This window comes from Salvia miltiorrhiza, chromosome 8 (assembly GCF_028751815.1).
Source record: "Salvia miltiorrhiza cultivar Shanhuang (shh) chromosome 8, IMPLAD_Smil_shh, whole genome shotgun sequence".
Taxonomy (NCBI): domain Eukaryota; kingdom Viridiplantae; phylum Streptophyta; class Magnoliopsida; order Lamiales; family Lamiaceae; genus Salvia; species Salvia miltiorrhiza.
In genome coordinates, this window is record NC_080394.1 from 21,849,568 (window position 1) to 21,871,638 (window position 22,071).

Consider the following 22,071-nt stretch of genomic DNA (forward strand, 5'->3'; position numbering starts at 1 on the left):
ATAATTTGGGAGTTAGATTTTGAAACAGAAGAATATGTTTTTAGCATATATTATTGAATTTTTAAGTAAATGTAATGTGTGTGATCTCCATATTATTTAAAATATTATTTTAGATTTTTTTTATTAAAATCGCAAATTTGATATATTCGAATTAAACTAAATAGTAGGAATTTTCGAATAAAATATTCGATTTAAATTGTATAACATACACTTGTAAACAAATGAAACGAATATTCGATTCGATTCAAGTATTCGTGTATCAGTATACGAATCGAATACAAATAGTAAAATATGATTCGAAAGATATTCGAATACCGATTCGAATATGCAATTACTTTTACGAATATGAATCGAATCCAATCATATTCGATTCGCTTCGGTTCGTTTACATCCATAATCCTACAATTGCATTCTATTTCTACTCATCATGTATCTAAATGGCTGAAAATAATGTCTAGTTACCGATTTTGTCACATAATTTTTAGGAATAGTATCACTTTTTAGACTAATATACTATTTTTTCAAATTTAGATTGTATGTAAAAATATAGGGTAAACAAATTTAAAATGCTCATTTTATGTGAAAATACCCATTTTTACTCCTATTATCTCTATCACAATTGTATTTATGAGATAAAAGTCTTACATATTCTTATACTTGTATAATTTTTTGAGCAAATGATTTAGAAATTTCATTTATATTGACCTAGAATTATGAATTTTTTTCTCTTTTTCAATTTAATGCCCACAAGGTGACAAATGAACATCTCACACTTGAAGGTAAGGGGCAACTCACTTTTGAATGAGTTGTCACCTCACAATGCACGGCTAATTGATGAACTTCAATTAATTTCAAGTGTTATTGAACCTAAAATAATTCAGCTTTAAATTACAAACTTCAATTAATTTCAAGTGTTATTGAAACTAAAATAATTCAGTCTTAAATTACAATTCGTTACCAATTAAGCATGTTTGTATATTTTTGGATAAATTAACCTGAGATTTCACATGTAAATTGTGAAATAAGTCATCTAATATAAGTAGTAGCCGGTCGATTTTTTCACCCTAAAAAAGGTAGTTGTTTGACGGCTACCTCTACCAAGTGTTGCTCACGAGCCGAAATTGCCGATTTCGGACCTGAATCGGCGATTACGGTTCATCGGGAAGGTGAACCGTAATCGGCCCATAATTTGCTTGGCTGCCTGGTTTCGAGCCTTGAACCACTCATCAAGCAACATGGCGACTTCCAGACTCCAGTAGCGGTTTTGAAGGGTGGGCGGGGTGGGCGATCGCACAGGGCCCCCGATTATATATAGGTCCATATATTTATATATATTTAAATAGTTGAAAAATAAATAATTCATTAACTAGTTCAGTGGAAAGATGCTCTCTTCAAGTTGATGCGCATCACGTTGATGTAAGTTCGATTCTTAAGAGTGCCAATTTTATATTTGTATTGCTTTGGGGCCCTTTTCCTTCATTAAGTGGCGTGTGAAATCAGAAAATAAGATATAATTCCTTCATTAACTTGGGCATTGGCGTAAAATCATAAAAAAAATATCTCATTTTGTGATAAGTATATTTTTTTTACCAAAAATAAATGATGAATTCAACGATTACAAAAAGAATTACTCTCAAAGTATGGGGTTCATGCCTTTCTCTCAAAACTTGAATATTGTTTTCCCAGGTTCTCTTCCAACCCCGACGACTACACCGCCCATTGTTGAAGCCGAAGCCGCTGAAGACCCAAAGCCAAAGTCTTCCAAGCCCCACACCGGGTACACGTCTGCGTAGACTGAGCTCATCTGCATGTTGTGGTATTGTGATAAATCAAAGCAGTGCATAATAAAATCTTGTATGCTCAACAATATTAATATAAATTAAGAAATAAGCTAATTTTATGACTTAGATACTTTAGTTGTTATCAATAAATTACCTAAATTTATTTAGATTGTGAACTTACTTTATTCTATAATAGATTATCCATGTGATTTTTTGTGATCGTTGATCACCACATGATTTTTATATATAAAATATGAACATATTGCAATATAATTAATTACTAAATATAATACAAATTATGTGATAAAATAATTTATTCTTATAAATAAGGAGATAAAGTTTATACAAATATATAAGCATTATGCTTTGCACTACTATATATAATCCTAATATTTTATTTTTTTTTGTAATGTAAATATGAATGTTATATAACATCAAATAATTATAAATTTTATAAGGAAAGTAATTCAGAATTCCAAATGGACATGTTTGGTGGACCCATCCTTTGATTTTTAAGTAGTCCATATATTAAGCCATAAGCATGCTTGGAAAAAAGAAATGGTTTCGTATGTAAGCTGCAGATGAAAATCGAGTGTTGTTATAGGCATAGGCATAGGCATAGCCCTCAGCAGAGTGTGTGTATAGCTGGCTGATTCTTCCAGAACAAGAAACTATGCGACGAATAACCACAAACTGCCATCTAAACCGGGAAATTACTCTCTAATTCTTCGTATTTGCGGTATCCTGCCAATTAGGGCTTCAATCATTCTCAATGTGTTGATATTCAATTACATAAATCAGACTTCTCCTTAGAACATTTGTCGAGGAATCATTCGCCTCTACTCCGGGTATGGCTACTGTATTCAGAGCTCTCAACCACATATTGCGTTTCCTTTGAAGGGCCTTTCCCTTTCCCTTTTTCTTTTTAAACACAAAATTGCGTCTCCCCTTTTCATGGGACGTCTCCCTTTTCATCTGGGCATGTGATTCTATGGAATTTTTGTGTTGTAGTTATGCTATGGTGTGTAGATTGAATAAGATTTTTCTTTTCTTTCCTTTTCTTTTTTGGGGTGGGGAAGATAATGATCTCGACTAAATTTTTAATTAGCCTCAAAAGGTTTTCTTTTTTATGTTGCCGATGATTTTGATGATTGACGTGGAAACGAAGCTGGTCTGTTCACTATCTTGGACAGCTGTGTGTATGAGTGTGAAATTTGAGTGAAAAACTTGAACCTTTCAAGACTTTTTTACGTAGAATTTTGACTTTCATATTAGCAGGACGGACTAGGGATCGTGTTTTGTGTGATATTTCATTTTCTAACTTAGAATATCGAGATTCTGTATTTCTTGGTACCAGCTAATGTTGGCCTGAATTTGAGTATATATGGGTCGGTAGGGATAAGTGGTTTGGTACATTTTTCCGAAACCCATTGTACTAGGGAATCACTGCTTTCGTATTTGGAATTTGTTTATGAGCTGCTTATAACTTGTTTCTGTAATTTTCTTTCTTTTTGTGGTTGACTTATGATCAGTTGCAAATGCTGCATTGTTTGTTCTTGATCTAAATCATGTACATAATAATTAATTATAACCTTAGGCTGAATTTGTTGATTGCAGTGTTTTGACTATTGTATGTCTCTTGCATATTCAAATTTGATATGCAAAGTATAATAGGCGAAAGTTCGTTGCTTCTACCAACTTAGGATGCCATATTCTTTTGGTTGATTATAGTATTCCTTGTCTTGTATTGGGTGATTAAGGAGTCATTAAATGCTGAGATAATCATCTTTTAAAAAATAAAGAAGTTCCGTATGATTCATCTAATCTTAGTAATGATTCCGGGCAAATACGAAATTGTATATAAAGAAAATGCACTGTTTCTTTTGTTTGTTATTACTTCATTCTATTATTGTAGGCGTGAAAATTAGATCTCTCCTCTAATTGTTTGATGTCTCTGCATTGGCAGGTTCAACAAAAACTAGCATTACTCACTAGGTCGTTGTGTGAAAGATTTGGAGTCTGTAATGGGTGCCCCTAAGCAGAAGTGGACATCAGAAGAAGAAGCTGCTCTTAAAGCTGGCATTCAAAAATATGGAATAGGAAAATGGAGTACAATACTTAAAGATCCAGAGTTCAGCACAGTCTTGCGGTCACGCTCTAATGTGGACCTTAAGGTATTAATTACTACATCTTATCTTATCATCTGCATTTGCAGAAATTAATTCTTTCAGAGGACTTCTTCTGGTCTAGGATAAATGGAGAAATTTGAATTGCATGGCAAATGGTCTTGGATCCCGGCATAGGGCTAGGGTTTCAATCAAAAGCAGCCAGCTTATCACCAAGCAAGATGAAGACACTACGTCTAGTAGCATGGTGGTTTATAAGGATATGGAAGTTCTTGGTATAACTTCCCTTGCTGCATCCAATGAAATATCCCAGGATGCAATATCCAAGAAAAAGATATCAAGGTTGGATGATCTCATGAAGTGCATATTTTAAATTTGTAAATTAATATTCTGCTTCTTCATAACCCACCTTTCCTTCGAAATTTATCACTTTTAAATATCTAAAACTCAGCCAATGAATTAGAGAAGGTAGTACAACAATAATTATGTAATCAATTTTTGAAGGCTCTGTTGAATTTGCCTTGCAATATTTCTTAAGGGTGCTGGAATTCTCTAATGTCACAGCATCTGTAATCGTACAGGAAAACGCCATTTTTTCAAAAATTTATTATCATATATCCAGCTTAGGTGCTTCGGAAGATCAATTTGAATTTACCAGGCTTTTTCTATGTGTATGCACTGTTGGGGAACTTGCTCCTTGCTCCTTGCTACTTGGTTGGGGAAGATGATTTTTTGTTGTTGCTCCCTATCCTCGAGCTATGGTAACACATGTTCTGGTCCATTACATAATTTAGTTATGATAACAAGCTCCATATAATGAGTTGCTTCTGTTCTAAATGTGTTATAACTCATATTACATTTGGAAATCATAAACAAACTAGAATTCATATGAATCTATTATAGGTGCTCCTCTATTGAGTCATTTGATGGCTTCCGGCAATGAATGCAGGCTGGACCATTGTCGTAATCATACAGGAAATGACATTCCTTTTTTTTTTTTGGATCTGACCGAGTTGCTTCATAGATGAATTTTGCAACTTCGATGGTTTTTCCAGTGTATGCACATTTAGGGATAAACTTTCTACTTGATGGTGGAGGAAGAGATTTTTTTTTTGCTTCCTATGGTTGAGCTCTGGTTACACATTGGTCCATTGCTTAATTTAGTTACGATAATAAGCTCCATAAAATGCGTTGCTCCTGTTATAAATGTGTTATCCTTGTATTTGATTTGGAAATCATAACATTTGAGGCTTCTGGCTGTCAATGCAGGCTGGATGATGTTATTCTGGAGGCTATAACAAAGTTGAAGGAACCTCGAGGATCTAGTCGGCCTGCAATTAATCAATACATAGAGGTACTCGTTTTCTGGTTTTTGATTATATAATTTAGAATAAAATTAACTACAAAAATCAATATGTTGAAAAATGCGGAAGTGCTGGTGTTCAATAATTTCTTGAAATTACTAGAGTTTCAAAGGTATAACAGTTTCTTTGTCAGTAAACTTTCATGCAATTTGTTCTGCAAAGTTTTTTTGGCTTCTCTCCACGCGTTTCAGTCTGCAACTCTCATATCAGAACAACCACCATACGATTTAGTTGAAGCAGAAGTTCACTTATAATCAGTCTTACCTTTTTAAGTGTTTTCTTATATCTGCTATGAGCATGACTTTCTGAATCTGTCATCATATATGGTATATGTGTAGGACAATTACTCAGCACCTCCCGAACTTGAGAGGACTTTGGCTGCAAATTTGAAGATTTTGACTGAAAATGGACGATTAATTAAGGTAGCCCTTTAGAAATAAATTAGTTTCCTTTTCTTTCTACTTTTTTCCTTTTCCTTTTCTTTCTGGGAAATCTCAAATTTACATGTTTTAGTGTGTAATATATTCATTATTTTCATGCATGCTGCTTCATATATGTCCTTGTAACGTAAACATGCCATCACTGGTGATCCAAATGATAGATCCTTAATACATAGTGATCTAATCACTTTAATTAATATAGCAGAAAATTGGGAGGGTGATTATGAGACCAACCTGCCTATCTGGGTTTATACATGGTGGGCGAGGGTGAACCAAAAAGTGCTGGCTGAGATGGGCGGGGCTTATCTCGGCATTGGCTTGTGCAAGAAGAGTTGCCTTGTATTTCTTAAATTTAATCATACATTTGTTAGACTATTTAGTACTCCCTCCGTCCCACTTATAATGGCACAATTTTTGGGGGCACGGAGATTAAGAAAAAAGTGTTAAGAGTGTAAAGTGGGTAGGGACCACATTCTATTTTTAGAAAGTACCATTATAAATGGGGCAAACTAAAAAGGAAATTGTGCCATTATAAGTGGGACGGAGGGAGTATTTGGGTATGGGTATCTGCTAGTTTTTGAATAGGGCTTAGGCCAGTAGTTAGGGTTGCTTGAAGATTAGTTGTTTTGGCTGCAGTAGTTTGCTTGTCAGCTTCGTTTCCAGTGAGCATCATTCCTGTTGTTCTTTTGTTTGCATCTTTCTTGAATATGAGTTCTTCTATAATTCACCATTTTTATTTGAAAATCTGTTAAAATTCGGGAGCAATTCTTTCACCTTGTCAGATGGTGCTTAATGCGGTGTCTTTGATTAGCTTGAAATACTAATAGTTTGTCCCACTATACCGAGCACCTTTTAACTCTGTGACCGAGCTGAATTTTCAGCCTATCTCTACTAGACATTTCTATGTTAGATCATTAGAGATTTCACTGCTTTCCAGTTTGGTGGTTAATTGGACAATATTTCATTAACTTCATATTGATTAAATTTATCGTTATGCAATGAGCAGGAGATATCTGAGAGGCCGGGGAAGAAGAGGGTATTTTTGGCGCTATAATTGCGTCAGAGTGAAAATCATTTCTGTGTTGTCGTATCAAAATTTTGAGCTTCGGTTATGGAGTCATATATACAATATGAAATCAAATTACCTCCAAATGATAGCTAGATGGAAAAGGAGGACTGAAAAATAAAGAGGTCTTATGTCTTCAACTTCATAATTTGTAGTGTCTGATTGACAGGTGAAGAATCAATACAGAATTGCACCAAAGTTGATCACTTTTGGTGCTGAGGAAGAAGCAAAGTTGTTGGTTGAAAATGGAGGTGGAGCTAAGAAGGATCCTTTTCAAGCGGAGAGAAGCGGTGTTGTACTTCTTAGTAAAGCCAAGATTGATGCGGAGCTAGAGAAAATGAAGAGCATGAGCGCAGAAGAGGCAGCTGCAGCTGCTGCAAGAGCAGTCGCCGAGGCTGAAGCTGCGATTGCAGAGGCTGAAGCGGCAGCAAGGGAAGCAGAGGAGGCCGAGGCTGATGCAGAAGCCGCACAGTGTTTTGCTGATGCTGCTCAGAAAGCATTGAACTATCAAGCTATTCGTGTCTGGTAAAGTTGAAACTAAGTATTTTTCTGGTTCAACTACTTTTGTGTCTGATTGCCTTGTTTGGTTGTTTCTGTGCAGAACATGGAGGATCCTGTGAAGAGCTCATCTCATCTTTTGCAAGCATATATGTCCATGTATTGTAGATAAATGTGATCTATGATTTTTGTCAATTTCAACGGCTTGTTGTGGCCCATATCTCCAAATAACTTGAAAGAAAGTATTTTCTTGTAAAACTCCATGAGAATTGAGTTGGCATTGTGCAGTGGTCATTGGTGCTCATGTTAAAGTTAAAAAAAGTAAAGATAAAAAGCAACTAGAACGAGGATTGAGTCATAACACCAGTAGATCTTTATGGTGTCAAAACAGACCTCGCAGAATAAATCCACTTTGACTAACAACTGGGATGTCATTATATCTAAAGAAAAAAGAGAAAGAAAAGCATATGCATCATGCAATCTTCCATACGCTTGAGATCGTTTAATAGTAAGAAACACAAGGCCTCACATCAGAAGAAATCAGATAATCACAGATACAAATATCCAGTTTTGTAATAATTTTAACAAACAAATCCATCAAAACTCTTAAGTTTGCAAATACTACAAGAAACAAATCGTGGCTGCTGCTATCAGCAGTCATTCAAGGAAGATGGCCACCAGGCCGAAACATCGTGTAAAAAAAATCAACAGTTTCAGACATCAAAACAAGAACGAAAGAACTGGCCTCATAAAAAACCTATACAGCTTAAAAGAAAAAAGAAAAAAGAAAAATAGGAGATTCATAAGTATCAGCAGATACTAAACTATGGTGGCTGCCTCTCTCATCTGGACAGTGGATATAAATCTTGGTTTTATTTCCGAGTTTGCAAGGAATTTATCTCTTTGAGCATAACTAGCATATGTCTTCCGATATTTAAGATATCCAGGCACACTGCTTGGCTTGTTGCACAGTAAAACTCTACCATGTTGTTGAACATTATGGAAAGAAAACATACTAGACTTGCCAATGCCACCCTTGGAGTTCACCTGATTCTAGAAACATCTTAGTTTTGAAGCAGAAAACAATGTAAGAGATGGGGATTACCTGACTTAAATCACTTCAACAGTTAAGTGTGCTTCAACACGAAGAAAGATGTTTACTAAAGCTTTCCATATATATCATAAACATCTGGGAAAATGTTACTTGTATGCTCCTGCATTAAGGCCACTTTGAACACAAGAAACGTAGCAAAACCAATGTTATTTCACAGAACAAGTTGACTAATTCAGGACAACACAGAGGCTCGAACAATAATAGGAGGAATTACCTTCCACTACTCTTAGGATTAGCTAGATAGACAAAAATAGAAAGGTTAAATCCATTGATTACTAAGATGTATTAGAACTTTAAAATATCCCGAGGCCCTTGATAGTTTCTATCATTTAACTAATTTTGCTTGATTCATATCCTATTGAAAGTGTGGAATTGATCAATTATGGAAAGTAAACGGCCCCTAGTCGTCGGCTGTCTACCCACATAATCTCTAGTTATTTGTGTTATCACGAAGAAACAAGGAATAGTTGGCAATCTCTCATAAAGCAATGCAACAGGGAGAAAACTCTACTATGCAACACCAAACAATTGACATAGACAGATCGAAAATTAAGTCACAGTGAAAAAAAAAATACCAAAAACCAAAGATGATGAATAGTAAATAGCAATAGCAAAATCATGATTCTTAGTAATGCATCCACTCATACTCAAGATATGATCTCGTCCAATATCTCATCTTATATAACTAAAAAAAACTTGATCGAATTTATATGCTATTGCTTCCAATAACTGAGATACCTTTGAAGCAATGTTTCATTTCTATTCACGAATCAGAATGATCTCAATCAAAATTAGTACTGAAACTGCTCCCAAGGAAAACTAACTATTCAAATCTAGTCTCATTCCAATACCACAGTGGCGCCAATTTCCTTGAGCTTCGCCACGATCTTGTCCGCCTCTTCCTTGGTAACCCCCTTTTTCACCACGGCGGGCGTTTTCTCCACCAAATCCTTCGCCTCCTTCAGCCCTAAATCAGTGAAAGACCTGATCTCCTTAATGACCTTTAGCTTCGCCGAAGCCTCGAATTTCTCCAATTTCACATCGAACGCTGTCTTCTCTTTGGCGGCAGCAGGGGCAGATGAGGCGGCTGATGAAGGCGATTGGGCGGCGGGTGCGGAGGCGGCGGCGCCGAACCGATTCAAGCCCATTTTATGACGAAATAGTATAACGTAATCATGGCGCTCGATCTTGTTGAGGCCAATCAGCTCCTCAGCGATTCGTTCGAGCTTTTGGGTTCGAGTCTCCGCGGCGGTGCAGAGAGCCCGGTGGAAGAGCGACCGAGCGAGGGAGCTGGAGGGGATTTTTGGAAATATTGAGGCCATTGTGGATAGGGAAATTTTGGGGGTTTTCAGAGTGGCATTTGAGAAACGAAGAGGACTGTGAGCTACCAGTTGGGTTTAAGGTTCTAAAATGGACAGATGTGGTTTATTATTTTATTTATTTATTATTTACTTGATGAAATTATCATCGTCATCCAACCCTTAAATTCAAACCCAATTAAATTCAAATTCAAAGTTTATTGGGTAATTATATTCACAGCCCCTAATTTACTCATCACAGCCCCCTTATTTAAAAAATATTAAAATTATCTAATAATTTACTATTTTATCCTCATATCCTTCAATTAAGAATATTAAGAAATTGCAATGTCAGAACACGAAGAAGACAATTGCCTCTCATGCGAACTTTAAATTGTTACAAGTTCAAGTAATTTTTTTTTTGAGGGAAAGTAATATTCTTCTATGAACATCAAAATGAATAATTTTGTAGAGAAATATAGATTTACAACCAAAACATTTAAAGGAGAAGAAAAGAGAATGATGTGCTAAGAATGATGAAAGCTTCAAATTATTACAAGTTCCAATTACCTTAAAAAAATCAAAACAAATAATTTTGTAGAATAAATCTAGATTTACAATCAAAACATTCAATGGAGAAGAAATAAGAGCCAAAAGTTTAATTCGGCTCTGACACGCTTTACCCAGAATCGCAACAAGAGGGATGTGAAGCCATTCTCGAATGAGCCGAGTCACCATTTCACAATTCTTTTAAAAAACTCGCAATCACACACAGAGCAATATAAAACAATTGAAATTCAGGTTATAAATTGAAAAAATTTGGATGCAAATTAGCTACTTGCGCTCATCCTGCCCCCACAATTTCTCTAATAGTAAAAAGTGAAGTTGAAGTTTTCTTGTGGCTATCACAATAAATTTGACTAATCTTTGTCATGCTGACACATAGAACTATTGATTCTCTAGAATTATGTGAATTCCAGTCAATCCTGATAAAATGCGCAAAATGGCAATTGTCTTCAGCCTTTTCTTTTTGGGGCTATACTCAGCAAGATTTTGGGTTAGAGAGTGAGTTATCGTTTAGTTATAAGGATAAGATGGTAAATTATTAAATAATTTTAATATTTTTTAAATAAAGAGGCTATGAAGAGTAAAATGGGAGCTGTGAATATAATTACCCTAACTTAATTAACTGTACTATAAAAGGTAAAAATTAACCTAATTTTCACATTCTTTCATCTGAACGGTCCCTCTCTCTACTCTTCCTCTTTTTCCGCCTCCAATCCCTCTACTAGGGATGTCAAAAAAGCCCGAAACCGACTGGTCGACCCGAATAGACCGATAAAAAAAAGAGGTTAGGGTTGAAATTTTTTAGCCCAAAAACAATTTAGCCCGAATGGCCCGAACCGAAAATAGCCCGAGCCCAATAGGGTTGACCTGAAAATCGAGTGGGTTGGCCCGATTAACCGAACACTTTCTTAATAATTGATTTTTAAACTTTAATACTTTACTTTTTAATTCGATAATAACATTTTGATGCTTGTAGAATATGTTTTGATTTTTTTCTACGGCTAATAACAAACATATATGATATAAAATTCAAAGAAATATAGTCATTATGTTAAATCTATATATAATTTTTATCGGAAACGAAGTTAAAGTTAAATATTATGTAAATTTACGTTAAAATAACACTAATTTTTGTATCTAAACCAAGACGAAATGTCTTGATTTAAAAAACACGACATATTTTTATTGCAGAAGTATGATTATCTATTAAAAAATTAAACATATAAAAAAATCGTAAACTTGTTGGTCCGATCGAGCTAGCCCGAAACCGAGTGGGTTAGGGTCGAAAAATTTTAGCCCCAAAAATAAAAAAAACCGACTAACCCAAACAGAAAATAACCCGAAACTGAATGGGTTGGCCCGAAACCGAATGGGTTGGCCCGATTGACATCCCTACCCTCCACCTTCCACCGCCTCCACCACCCTCCACCGCCTCTACTGCAAACCCTAGAATTTCCCTTTATAGAGGTTTCACGGCGACAATGACAAGGCAGGAGGCAGAGACGAGAAAGGAGATTTTTTTCTTGATTTCCCTTTCAAGGGGTTTCACGGCGACAAGGGGTGAGTCAGCGACGTTTCTTTTGAACGCGTATAAACGTTCTAGAAGGTCCCATTGTCATCACCTCAAGAACGCTCAAAATCGAAAGACTCATGAAAGATGATGACCAAACAATCTGTGAGTCAAAGAATTCCGCAAAGTATACAAAATTAGTCAGTTTTATTAAATTCATTTAAATTGGATGAAATCAAACACAAGGGAAATTGGCCTGTGAATACTCGAACTTTTACCATTTTCTGATTTTGCACCATCGTTGTTGACATAACAGTCGGATTGAGAGTGAAGTTTGAAGTGCAAATGAAGCAGATAAGTTTGTTGTCAATGTAGGATATAGAATATGTAATTGTAGGGTTTGAGATGTCAATTCGATTGTCATGTTAGCAACGATTTGAGGGTAAAAATTCACCATGTGCAAAATAAATAAAAAATATATAAAGATTCAGGTATTTATTTGCCCAAGTAGAGCCTCTGACCATATTATACTTCTTTGTCCTTTTTTTGGTTTGGTGTGGAAGAAAATTTGCAGCTGACTCATGATATCCTTCCCTTCCTCGCTTTCAGTCTTGGAACACTTCGTTGAGTTTGTTGAAAATGGTGAGAACAGTATGGGAAAGATGTTGTTCAACTACATCTGGCAATGCGTTTCTTGGAAGATCTGGAAAAGCAAAAACGAGAGAATCTTCAATGGTAAATCTCTTGGTATCACTGGAGGTGGATGCTATTATTTTCTGTACATGGAGATGGATTAAGGCAATGAGCCCTATTAACTTCTGGTACATAGCTCACGAATGGTCTATCGACCCAATTATATGTTTTTCGGCTTAGTTTTTGTAATTTTCCTATGTACTTTTGGCTTGTTTTCCCTGTTGTTCTGTATTGGCACTCTGTTTTGATGTTTGCCTTTGAGTACTCCTTGTACTCATTTTCTAAATAAAGTTATTTTACTTTTCAAAAACAAAAACAAAAACAAATAGAGTGCAAAACTAGAAAATTGAAAAGGTTCGAGTTTTTTTTTTGCCAATACCTCTCAAATATAAAGCAATAAAAAATATAATAAAACGAAAATAAAAGTACGAGACTTCCTTAGAAATTTATTTTGCCTTAAAATATATACTATATTAAAAACTCAATATTTTAATTTGAAATCAATTTCAAAATTAAGTGACAGTTTTGTAATTATAATAAAATTTACTTTTCCTTTCTTTTTATTTTTGTATTTTATTTATTTTTAAAATTATGAAATTCGAATAATTATTAAATATTTAATATGCATATTAAATTAAAGATCACGTTAAGAACTTTAACTTGATATATTTTATGTAAATATTTGATTTAAAATGCAAAAGTTATATTTATTTGAAATTAAAGTTAAAAAAAATTCTATCTCATCTCTCATTCTGTTTCGAATAAATCTATTTTTTAATAATTATTTTTCATTTTTAATATACTTTTTATTTTATTTTATAAGGAAAAATTAGCAATTTAGCCCCTATTAGTGAGAGCCCTATTGCGTATGACACCCTATAATCAAGATTCAATCAATCAGGCCCCCGATGTCCCAATTTTAATGCAATTACACCCCTTCGTCTAACGGCGACCAGACGCCGTTAGACGAATGGACTTAATTTCACCAATATTGGAACATGGGGGGCCTGATGTCATTAGACGGTGGGACTTAACTACACCAAATTGGAACATGAGGGCCTGATGACGCTGTTTGCATTTTTTTAGTGAAATGCACATCCTCTCTTCGCTTCGAGGATCAGAAGATGATGCGAGACGTGAGAGCAAGCGATAACTGACTCCAGTGATAAGCAAGCCATCGGGCACGACGGCAATGATGGGTGATTGTGCGAAACATCGTGGACTCTGTTGGCTATGTTGAATAATAGCGGGTCCGAGCCGGAACACGAGGACCCAAATGTTGCCGAGGCTGAAATTTTGGACGATGGCGACTGCGACCTAGTTCTCGTAGAATGGGCTGAATTTGACGAAGTAGTATGAGACGTGCATCACGAAAATATCGCGCCCACAATCGGCCAACCGTAAACCATCGCCACGATCCCGTCGTAGCTCATCACTTGATTGTACAACATGGTTATGCCTATGATGACTGAGATTATCGAGAATGTCACCAAGAAGTTGGAGATTGCGTTGTCAATTCGGAAATTTCACGAAGATTTTTTTTAGGGGAAATGGATTGAAAATGATGTGGAAGAGGAGAATATGGTAGAATACGTACGAGAGAAGGAACGAAAGTCACCGTAATCCCAACTGCGTTGAGCTTCTTCAAATCATGTCAACTTAGGAGAAGTGTAATTAAGCTCCTTCGTCTAACGACGTCAGGTTGCCGTTAGACAGGGGGTGTAATTGCAGCAAAATTGGGATATCAGGGGCCTGATTGGTCGAATATTGAGTATATGGTTTCATATGCTATGTTGCATAGGTACGGAGGTGCGGATGCGGGGGCGATACGATACGAGTACGGGAATACGGGTTTTTAAAAATTATAGGGTGCGATTCGGCAAGGATACATCTAATTATTAAAATTTTATGATATATAATGCTTATAAAGTATATACAATTTAAATTTTCTTAAATTAATTATATGTAATTTACATTTTATTTTACCCAAAAGTTAAGCATTTTCAATTATATAAGTTAATTGAGCAACAATATAACGATTCAAATATTATTAGTCCAATATATAAGTCATAACTGAAAATAAAAATATCAAAATAACCTTGTGTAGGCCTTTCGTGCACGAGATATGTGAATTTCGCCTATGGAATTTGCGAATCCGATTTATTTTTATAAATTATTTTAAAAGATACGTCACGTGGTGAATCGGGTGCGAATCCGACGAGAATCCGAGAGAATCGCATCCTAAAAAATCCGATTCACCGTACATGTTAATTTTTTAAGAATCCGTGCATCATAAGTCATAACTCATATGTCATAGGGGTGTCACTGATAGGATTAAATTGCTATTTTTCCCTTTTTATAATATTAATTTTTATTATTGTAAATTGTTCTTTATTTTTTCAATATTTAATTTAAATATATTTAATTAAGATTAAATTTTTATTATATTTATAAATTTAATAATTAAATTTATACCATTTTTATATGAATATAAAAGTATAAAACGTTCTTCGTGAATTAGCCAGATTGCAAATCCTACTAATACTATCAATAAATCGACTCAATAGTTAACGAATAGAATTTTGAAGAAGCTATTCGATCTGAAATACGATCCCAACTGCGGGAGAGAATCGTAAAATTAGAATGCTGCGAGGGGTTAATAGCAATTTCCCCTTTTAAGAAAATAACACATGTTCTTCATACATTACTCGTTATGCTCGATTCAGAAAATCGATTTGAGCGAGCTGTGAGTTGTGGCGGTTAGCTGTTCATCGTGATGATCTCCCAGTTCTTCGTGCTTTCGCAGAGAGGCGATAACATCGTCTTTCGAGACTGTATGCTCTTCTCTCTCCCCCCCCCCCCCCAAATTGCACAGATTCTCTTGTTTAAGTTTTATGTTTAAGGCGTTCAATGTTCGGTAGTTTCTTCTTTACGCTTCAGCTGTCCGATTATATAATTATTATTATTTTCATCTGGTAATTGCTTTGAACTTTTTGCCATACTTTAGATTCAGTTTACTGTAGGAAGGTGATGTTCGTTGGATGTTTGAATTCGATGTTTTCTAAAATTCTATGCAGATCTGTTACTTAGACAGGAATCAGAGTGGTGTCTTAGTTAATAGGTATAGGCGAGGGGGGGCTTTATATTTGCATGACGATAATTCTTTGGAGTTTCAAAGAGCTTCTAAGGAATGTCTTGGTGTTGATTAATCTCTAATATATTTGGACCTGAATTATTGATTTGATCTTCTACTCGCACCTGATGGTAGTTAGTTGTAAAGTATGATCAGTCCATCTGATTGACTACAACTTCTGAGGTTTGTAAACTGTGTCATATTTCATTAACATTTCGTTACTGCTTTCCGCTTACCTTTTGTTTTGGATTTGTTTCTCTGTTTTTTTTGCCTGATTATAATGTTGCAAAGCTGCAGACCGTCGTGACGTACAGAAAGGAAGTGCAGAGATATTCTTCCGCAAAGTAAAGTTCTGGAAAGAAGATGGCAAAGAGGAAGCACCACCTGTATTTGTGGGTATTTTTAGTGACATGTTGGGCTGGATGATACAAAATGCCTTCACGGCTTTGGTTGATTTGCTTATGAAACCATACTTAAATATATTGATGGCCTACTTTCTGTAATGCGCCATACAAATATCAAGACTTATCACTCCCAACCATAGCCTTTTTAACTAGAATGAGTTGAACTGTAGCACGTGAAAGTAATGCTAAAGTTGCATTACTGATTTTATTCTGTTTCACATCTTCTTGTACAGAATCTGGATGGCGTAAACTATTTCCATGTGAAGGTTGTTGGCCTGCTCTTTGTTGCAACCACAAGAACCAACTTGTCCCCTTCCTTAGCTTTAGAGCTTCTGCAGAGGATTGCACGCGCCATCAAAGATTACCTTGGAGTTCTGAATGAAGAGTCTATGCGAAAAAATTTTGTTCTTGTCTATGAGCTGCTTGATGAAGTGATAGTAAGTATAAACTAAAAATATGGTATTGTAGTTTTATGTTGCAATTTTCCCTGAGAATAATATGCTATGGACATTTTTATCCTTGTTATTTGATTTAATTTTGTCTAGTTTTATCCAAAATGTAGAAGTTATAAATCCATTTTATACCATATTGAATTAAACGGGAGGTAGTGTGATTCTTATATGACATCCAGATGAATTTTCCTGATATTTGATGATTTTTGTTTGATAATTTCTTGTTCATTCTTAGAATCTCTGATACAGTTTTATTTTCTGGTTATATGCCAATACCTATCCTTGTAATTGCAGGATTTTGGGTATGTTCAAACAACATCTACTGAGGTATTGAAGTCTTATGTATTCAATGAACCAATTGTGGTTGATGCTGCACGCTTGCCGACTCTGGGCCCTGCAGCCTTATTTATGGTATAAAGTTTTATGATAAATGTGTAAAAAATTCAAAAAACATTTTTAGCTGTTAAATTCTCTTACTAAAGCTTTTATATTTCAGTTCAATATGGCCTAGTTTAAGTATTCATGATCCTGATGGTAACTGTTTTGTTTTATGCAGCAAGGAAACAAACGAATGCCTGGTACAGCTGTTACAAAATCAGTCGTGGCAAATGACCCCGGGGGTAGGAAAAGGGAGGAAATCTTTGTTGATATCATTGAGAAAATAAGTGTTACTTTTAGCTCCAGTGTAAGTGAAAGTTTCATCTTGACAACTTGCCTATGTACAGATTCTCTTGTTGATACCCTTGGCTGTTATTTTTTCGGAGCATCTTGTGAACACTTTACCTTGAGGAAGAAGTCTTATTGTCTAGTGTAATGTTGTAATTATTGTAGATTGCAAATTTTGTTTAATACTTTTGCTCATCAGTGATATAATTAGTTAATCCACTCTCATTTGTTGACGGAAGGATAGGGGCTGCCTAAATGTATAGTTAAAAAGAAATCATAAACTTGGCATTATGGATTTATGGTAGAGAAATAGGTAATCATCTTTCCTGACTTCCAATTTGTTGCATTTACGTCCCATATCAAAGTTCAAACAATCCTGTTTTTCATATCCCATACATTTATTTGAGGAACTCTATTAACATTGCAAATACATCTTTTAATCAAGTGATAAAATGGAGGGCTAGGAGCCAAGAGACACCTAGTCCTCCAATCTCTTTTCCTTTTCTTTTAAACATACAATTGGAATGACACCATTTTTCTTCTGTTTTCTTTTTATCTACGACTTCTCAAATACAATGATGTATTTTTTCCTTTCACAATGACACTTTTACAAATACTAATTTTCATACAAATTAGAAGTCCCATAAATTTGACAATAACATATAGTATCGTTTTACAACTCAAACTTTGTGAAATAAACTATGAGTTGTATGACATTTGAAAGGAGAAAGTAAAGACGGCAGTACTGAAAATACTTATGAAATCAATAATTTCAAGGCTGTACAGTGCCCAAGGCACTAGGTCATAGTATGCTGTCATCCTAGCATTTCCATCCTCTTTTATTATAGGTTAGTTTGGAAATTTGATACAGACAGTTTTGCTTTTGGTGTCCTGAAGCAAAACTTGAGTTTAACCATTAAAGATAACAAATTGTTATGTTATGCATTAATGTGCTAATAGGACTTTTAAGACTATATTCTGAAATGGATCTTGATATATATAGTGATTTTGTTGTGGGAATTTGAGCTCTAAAGGATGACACAATAGAGGCCTAATCTTGTACTTCTTTATTGGTTCACATTTAGTACATTTAGTATCTTGTTATAAGGTTTTATCATCTCTTGTTCAATGTGAAAGTCTTTAATATGTTATGTCACTTAAGTATTGACCTAAACTAGATCAAAATGATGATGAACAGGGATACGTATTGACTTCTGAAATTGATGGTACTATTCAAATGAAGAGTTATCTAACAGGAAACCCAGAAATCAGATTAGCTCTCAATGATGACCTACACATTGGAAGAGGCAGCGTGCCACATTTTGGTATTCTCTTGGTTAATCTTTTTGCAATACCACCGTCTTGATTTTATATATTAAAACTCACTTTATTAGCCATATCTAATGTCATCTGATTCATTCACAACGTAATCTTATTTTGGCAGTCAGCTTTTTATATTTTTGTAAGTCAGAACCTTCATGCGTTGTGAAAGTCTGTGACATCAGAGCATTCTGCTTTTTTTTGCATAGGCTACAGTGGTTCTTCAGGATCAGGAGCAGTTATTTTGGATGACTGTAATTTTCACGAATCTGTACATATGGATAGTTTTGATATAGACAGAACACTGAGTCTGGTGAGGGCTGTAATATGTTTACAAGATTTTCCTGTAATGGTGTGGTCTTTCGTGTTTATTTTCCCTAAAGAAATGTTGTTTTTGATTGTCTGATGTTACTTAGGTACCACCCGATGGGGAGTTCCCTGTAATGAATTATCGCATTACTCAAGAATTTAAGCCCCCCTTCACAATTAACACCTTAATTGAAGAAGCAGGATCACTTAAGGTATAGTTGATTGAAACTGTATTATGTTGAGGATATATTATTTAGATGCATTTAGTTTTGGAATAGCAATAAGATTTTATTTTTTCTTGCTTCTACTCTTATTTATAGTGGCAACTGTTCAACCATTTGAAAATGGAAAGTTCTGATATTATTTGTAAGTGGAGGTAACTACTTAATTTATCTTTTCTCTCGTTCTTAGGCTGAGGTGATTCTGAAGATCCGTGCTGAGTTTCCTTCTAGCATCACTGCTAACACAATTTTTATAGAGATGCCATTACCAACTTATACAACGAGGTGAAATTCATTAATTTTCTTGGTTATTGCTCCATGCATTTTCTTTTGGTCCTCCAGTTTTAGCATTTACATCCTAAATTACAATTCTTTATCTAGATAAATGGGATGTTTTTACCTCACTGATCAATTTTCTCAGTTCTAGCCTATCTAGAAGAGTTGCAAACTTGATGTTTTATATGTCCTGGTTTACTCAATACTTTTGCTTGATATCTTGATCTTTATCAAGATTGAATAGCAAAGGAGGTATGCACGACAGACCCAGGTTAACATCAAATCAGGTTTCAAGCTATAATTAAAGAAGCTTTTACATCTAAAGAAGCTTGTGTTTTTGCACAAATCTCTCTGCTGTTTGAGTTGTGGTTCTTTTTATATGCATCAAACATATTGATATCACACTTATGTCTAAAATAAAATTTACACAATTGGTTTCCATAGTGATTTTCCTGCAGGCACTACGTGCCCCTATAAAGAAAAAAGAAAAAGAAAAGAAAAGCAATCTTAATTGAGATGACACTTGACTACTTGAGCTCCTTAATTTTTCGAGCTCGTCCTGAGATTAAACGATCCTCATCGCATAATTCGTCCAGCCTTAACTTATTGTTACCCGCTGCTTGGTCACTTTGATCTCTCACGTCCACTATTCCTTTTTTACATGATTTAGTGACTGTTCAGTATGATGATTATTAGTATCCAGATGCATCAGGAGTGGATTCTGTATAGTCTACTGCTTATCGAACAAACCCTAAATGTTCAATAATAATTTCAGTTGAATCTGTACAATAACATGGATTTTTAGGCCTGGTTGTTGGATATTTCCTTGACCTACTTCTGTAGAATGAATTTCTGAGCACTGCTGCTTTCATACAGATTCAGTCTTTTTTTGCTCGTGAAATACTAAACAGATTATTTTGTGTATTGCATTATAGAGTCAATTTTGACCTAGAACGCGGTATAGTTGGTCAGAATGCCGATTTCAAAGAATCGCAAAAGAAACTCGAATGGAGTGTTAAGAAGGTAACATCTCCTGCAACTGCATGCTGCTGAATGATTCGTGTTTGAATTATGTTTTAGTGTTTATTTTTACTAGTAGTAATATCTTTTCAAAATTGTTGCTAATAAGTGCTCATGTTCAAAAGATTGTAGGGGGATCAGAACACACTCTACGAGCGAAGTTAAACTTTTCACAGGAATTGCATGGTATGTTTGCAGAGTTTGTAAATTTATGCCTGATTTGATTGCATGAAAATGTATTGCCTCTTGCCTGTATGTCCAATGTTATTGTTGCTTGGTTTCACAGGAAATATCACTAAAGAAGCTGGGCCTGTGAGTTTGACCTTCACAATACCTATGTACAACCCTTCAAGACTACAGGTAAAGTAGATGTTACATTTAAAATCGAAATGATTGCTGGCTGGCACCCATTCCACTTCCTCCTCTAGTTGTGGGACTCGTCTTCGTAACTGCTTCATGCTAAGCAATTTTTACACAAAAATAAATATATAAAATAAAGCCCAAATGGATTACATTGATAAATTTCTTGTGATGTAAGAGTCAAAGCTCAGCAACAAAACAAAATAGATATTTATGAAAAAAGTTTGGTGGACTTCAGTTCAGCAAAAAGTAAATAAAAATGAATTAATTATCGTTTTAACCTTCCCCAGCATGGTCATTGGTTCAGCGGTTACTTAAATATCCCAACCCATGCATACAAATTTGCTTATTTGTTGTTTCTACTTCCTTCAGCGAACTTAAATTATGTCTTACGATAGTCTTTTTAGCATTTGTTTTACTAAATTATGTACCCATGTTCTGTGTTGTTACCTGAGTCACTATTTTTAGTGTTGGCTTGTGATGCAGCATTCTTTCTCAACCCAAGCGTTATGATTGTTGTACATAATAGATGATGTAAAAGGTGGTAAAGATAATAAATGGGAAGTATGTTGTTTGTAACCGACTTGATGTGTGAATGCAGGTGAAGTACTTGCAGATAGCAAAGAAGAGCAAAACTGCCAACCCGTATCGGTGGGTGAGATATGTGACTCAGGCTAATTCTTATGTTGCTCGCATTTGAAAATAGTCATGCTCCTGTTCATTTCTTCATCGCATGTTTACTACAATTGAGATCCATTTTATAGATAATTTTTCCCTTACGTTCTTCCTTTTTGTCGCATTGTATTTAGAATATTAGTAACCTACCAGGTGTGGTTACTTATCGACTTATTGTGCTACCTATAAATCTATACAATTTGCCATTTGTGCTGTTGTACATGTAAAGTGATAAACTGCCTGAAACAAACTCGTGCGTATAAAAAATCATACTCACTCCATCTTACAAAAATATGAATAATTGAGAGTAACACAGTTCTTAAGAAATGCTAGTTGAGAGTTATCGTGAATGGAAAATGAATCATAATTTATAAGTGTTATGAGAGTAATGAGTTAATTGATGAAAAGTAGTGGTGGGTTATGATGGTTTTTTTGTGAATAAGTATAAAAAAGAAGGATAAAAAAAATAGTGTACAAAAATAAAAATGTTCATATTTTTGTGGGACGTTTTAAAATGACAAATTGTTCATGTTTTTGTGAGACGGAGCGAGTAAGACAATTAGATAATTTACTGTTGGAATTCTTGTGTTCTTCATGCAAAATACTGTATATTGTCCTAATGTATACATATCGTTTCAAAAATTTAAAATCTAATTTTATACTCTTTCTGTTCCACCAATTTAGTCCCCTTTTGTTTTTCACAAATATTAAGAAAATGCATTTAATCTTCTTTAAAAGAAGTACTAATTTTATATTTTTATTTTTTTATATCTTTATT

The 22,071-nt window shown here is 34.8% G+C and overlaps 3 protein-coding genes across 9 annotated transcripts; 2 read left to right on the forward strand and 1 right to left on the reverse strand.

The window, feature by feature from the left end:
• Nucleotides 1–2,317: 2,317 nt before the first annotated feature.
• LOC131001842 (telomere repeat-binding factor 2-like) lies at nucleotides 2,318–7,569 on the forward strand. 6 transcript variants are annotated; one of them, XM_057928457.1, is made up of 9 exons: nucleotides 2,347–2,628; nucleotides 2,919–2,952; nucleotides 3,748–3,955; nucleotides 4,032–4,249; nucleotides 5,177–5,261; nucleotides 5,610–5,693; nucleotides 6,718–6,747; nucleotides 6,947–7,302; nucleotides 7,379–7,569. In XM_057928457.1, coding segments are annotated over exons 3-9 (924 nt in total). In that variant the 5' UTR covers nucleotides 2,347–2,628; nucleotides 2,919–2,952; nucleotides 3,748–3,805; the 3' UTR covers nucleotides 7,380–7,569. The 6 variants fall into 6 exon arrangements, with proteins under 6 accessions (XP_057784444.1, XP_057784439.1, XP_057784442.1 ...); XM_057928456.1 differs by lacking the exon at nucleotides 2,919–2,952 and having other exon boundaries at nucleotides 2,319–2,629; XM_057928460.1 differs by lacking the exon at nucleotides 6,718–6,747 and having other exon boundaries at nucleotides 2,351–2,628.
• Nucleotides 7,570–9,011: 1,442 nt separating this feature from the next.
• Nucleotides 9,012–9,852, reverse strand: LOC131001843 (uncharacterized). The gene has a single exon (XM_057928462.1). It carries the CDS (start codon nucleotides 9,709–9,711, stop codon nucleotides 9,229–9,231), a length of 483 nt encoding a protein of 160 aa, XP_057784445.1. The 5' UTR covers nucleotides 9,712–9,852; the 3' UTR covers nucleotides 9,012–9,228.
• A 5,146-nt stretch (nucleotides 9,853–14,998) lies between these two features.
• On the forward strand, nucleotides 14,999–21,515 carry LOC131001844 (AP-4 complex subunit mu). Of its 2 annotated transcripts, none has more exons than XM_057928463.1 (13): nucleotides 14,999–15,291; nucleotides 15,888–15,982; nucleotides 16,228–16,431; nucleotides 16,741–16,857; nucleotides 17,003–17,131; nucleotides 18,311–18,437; nucleotides 18,642–18,745; nucleotides 18,849–18,953; nucleotides 19,153–19,247; nucleotides 20,174–20,261; nucleotides 20,384–20,444; nucleotides 20,545–20,618; nucleotides 21,220–21,515. In XM_057928463.1, the coding sequence occupies exons 1-13, from the start codon at nucleotides 15,234–15,236 to the stop codon at nucleotides 21,316–21,318; spliced, it is 1,356 nt and encodes a 451-aa protein (XP_057784446.1). In that variant the 5' UTR covers nucleotides 14,999–15,233; the 3' UTR covers nucleotides 21,319–21,515. The 2 variants fall into 2 exon arrangements, with proteins under 2 accessions (XP_057784446.1, XP_057784447.1); XM_057928464.1 differs by lacking the exon at nucleotides 14,999–15,291 and adding an exon at nucleotides 15,377–15,773.
• The last annotated feature ends 556 nt before the right edge of the window (nucleotides 21,516–22,071 follow it).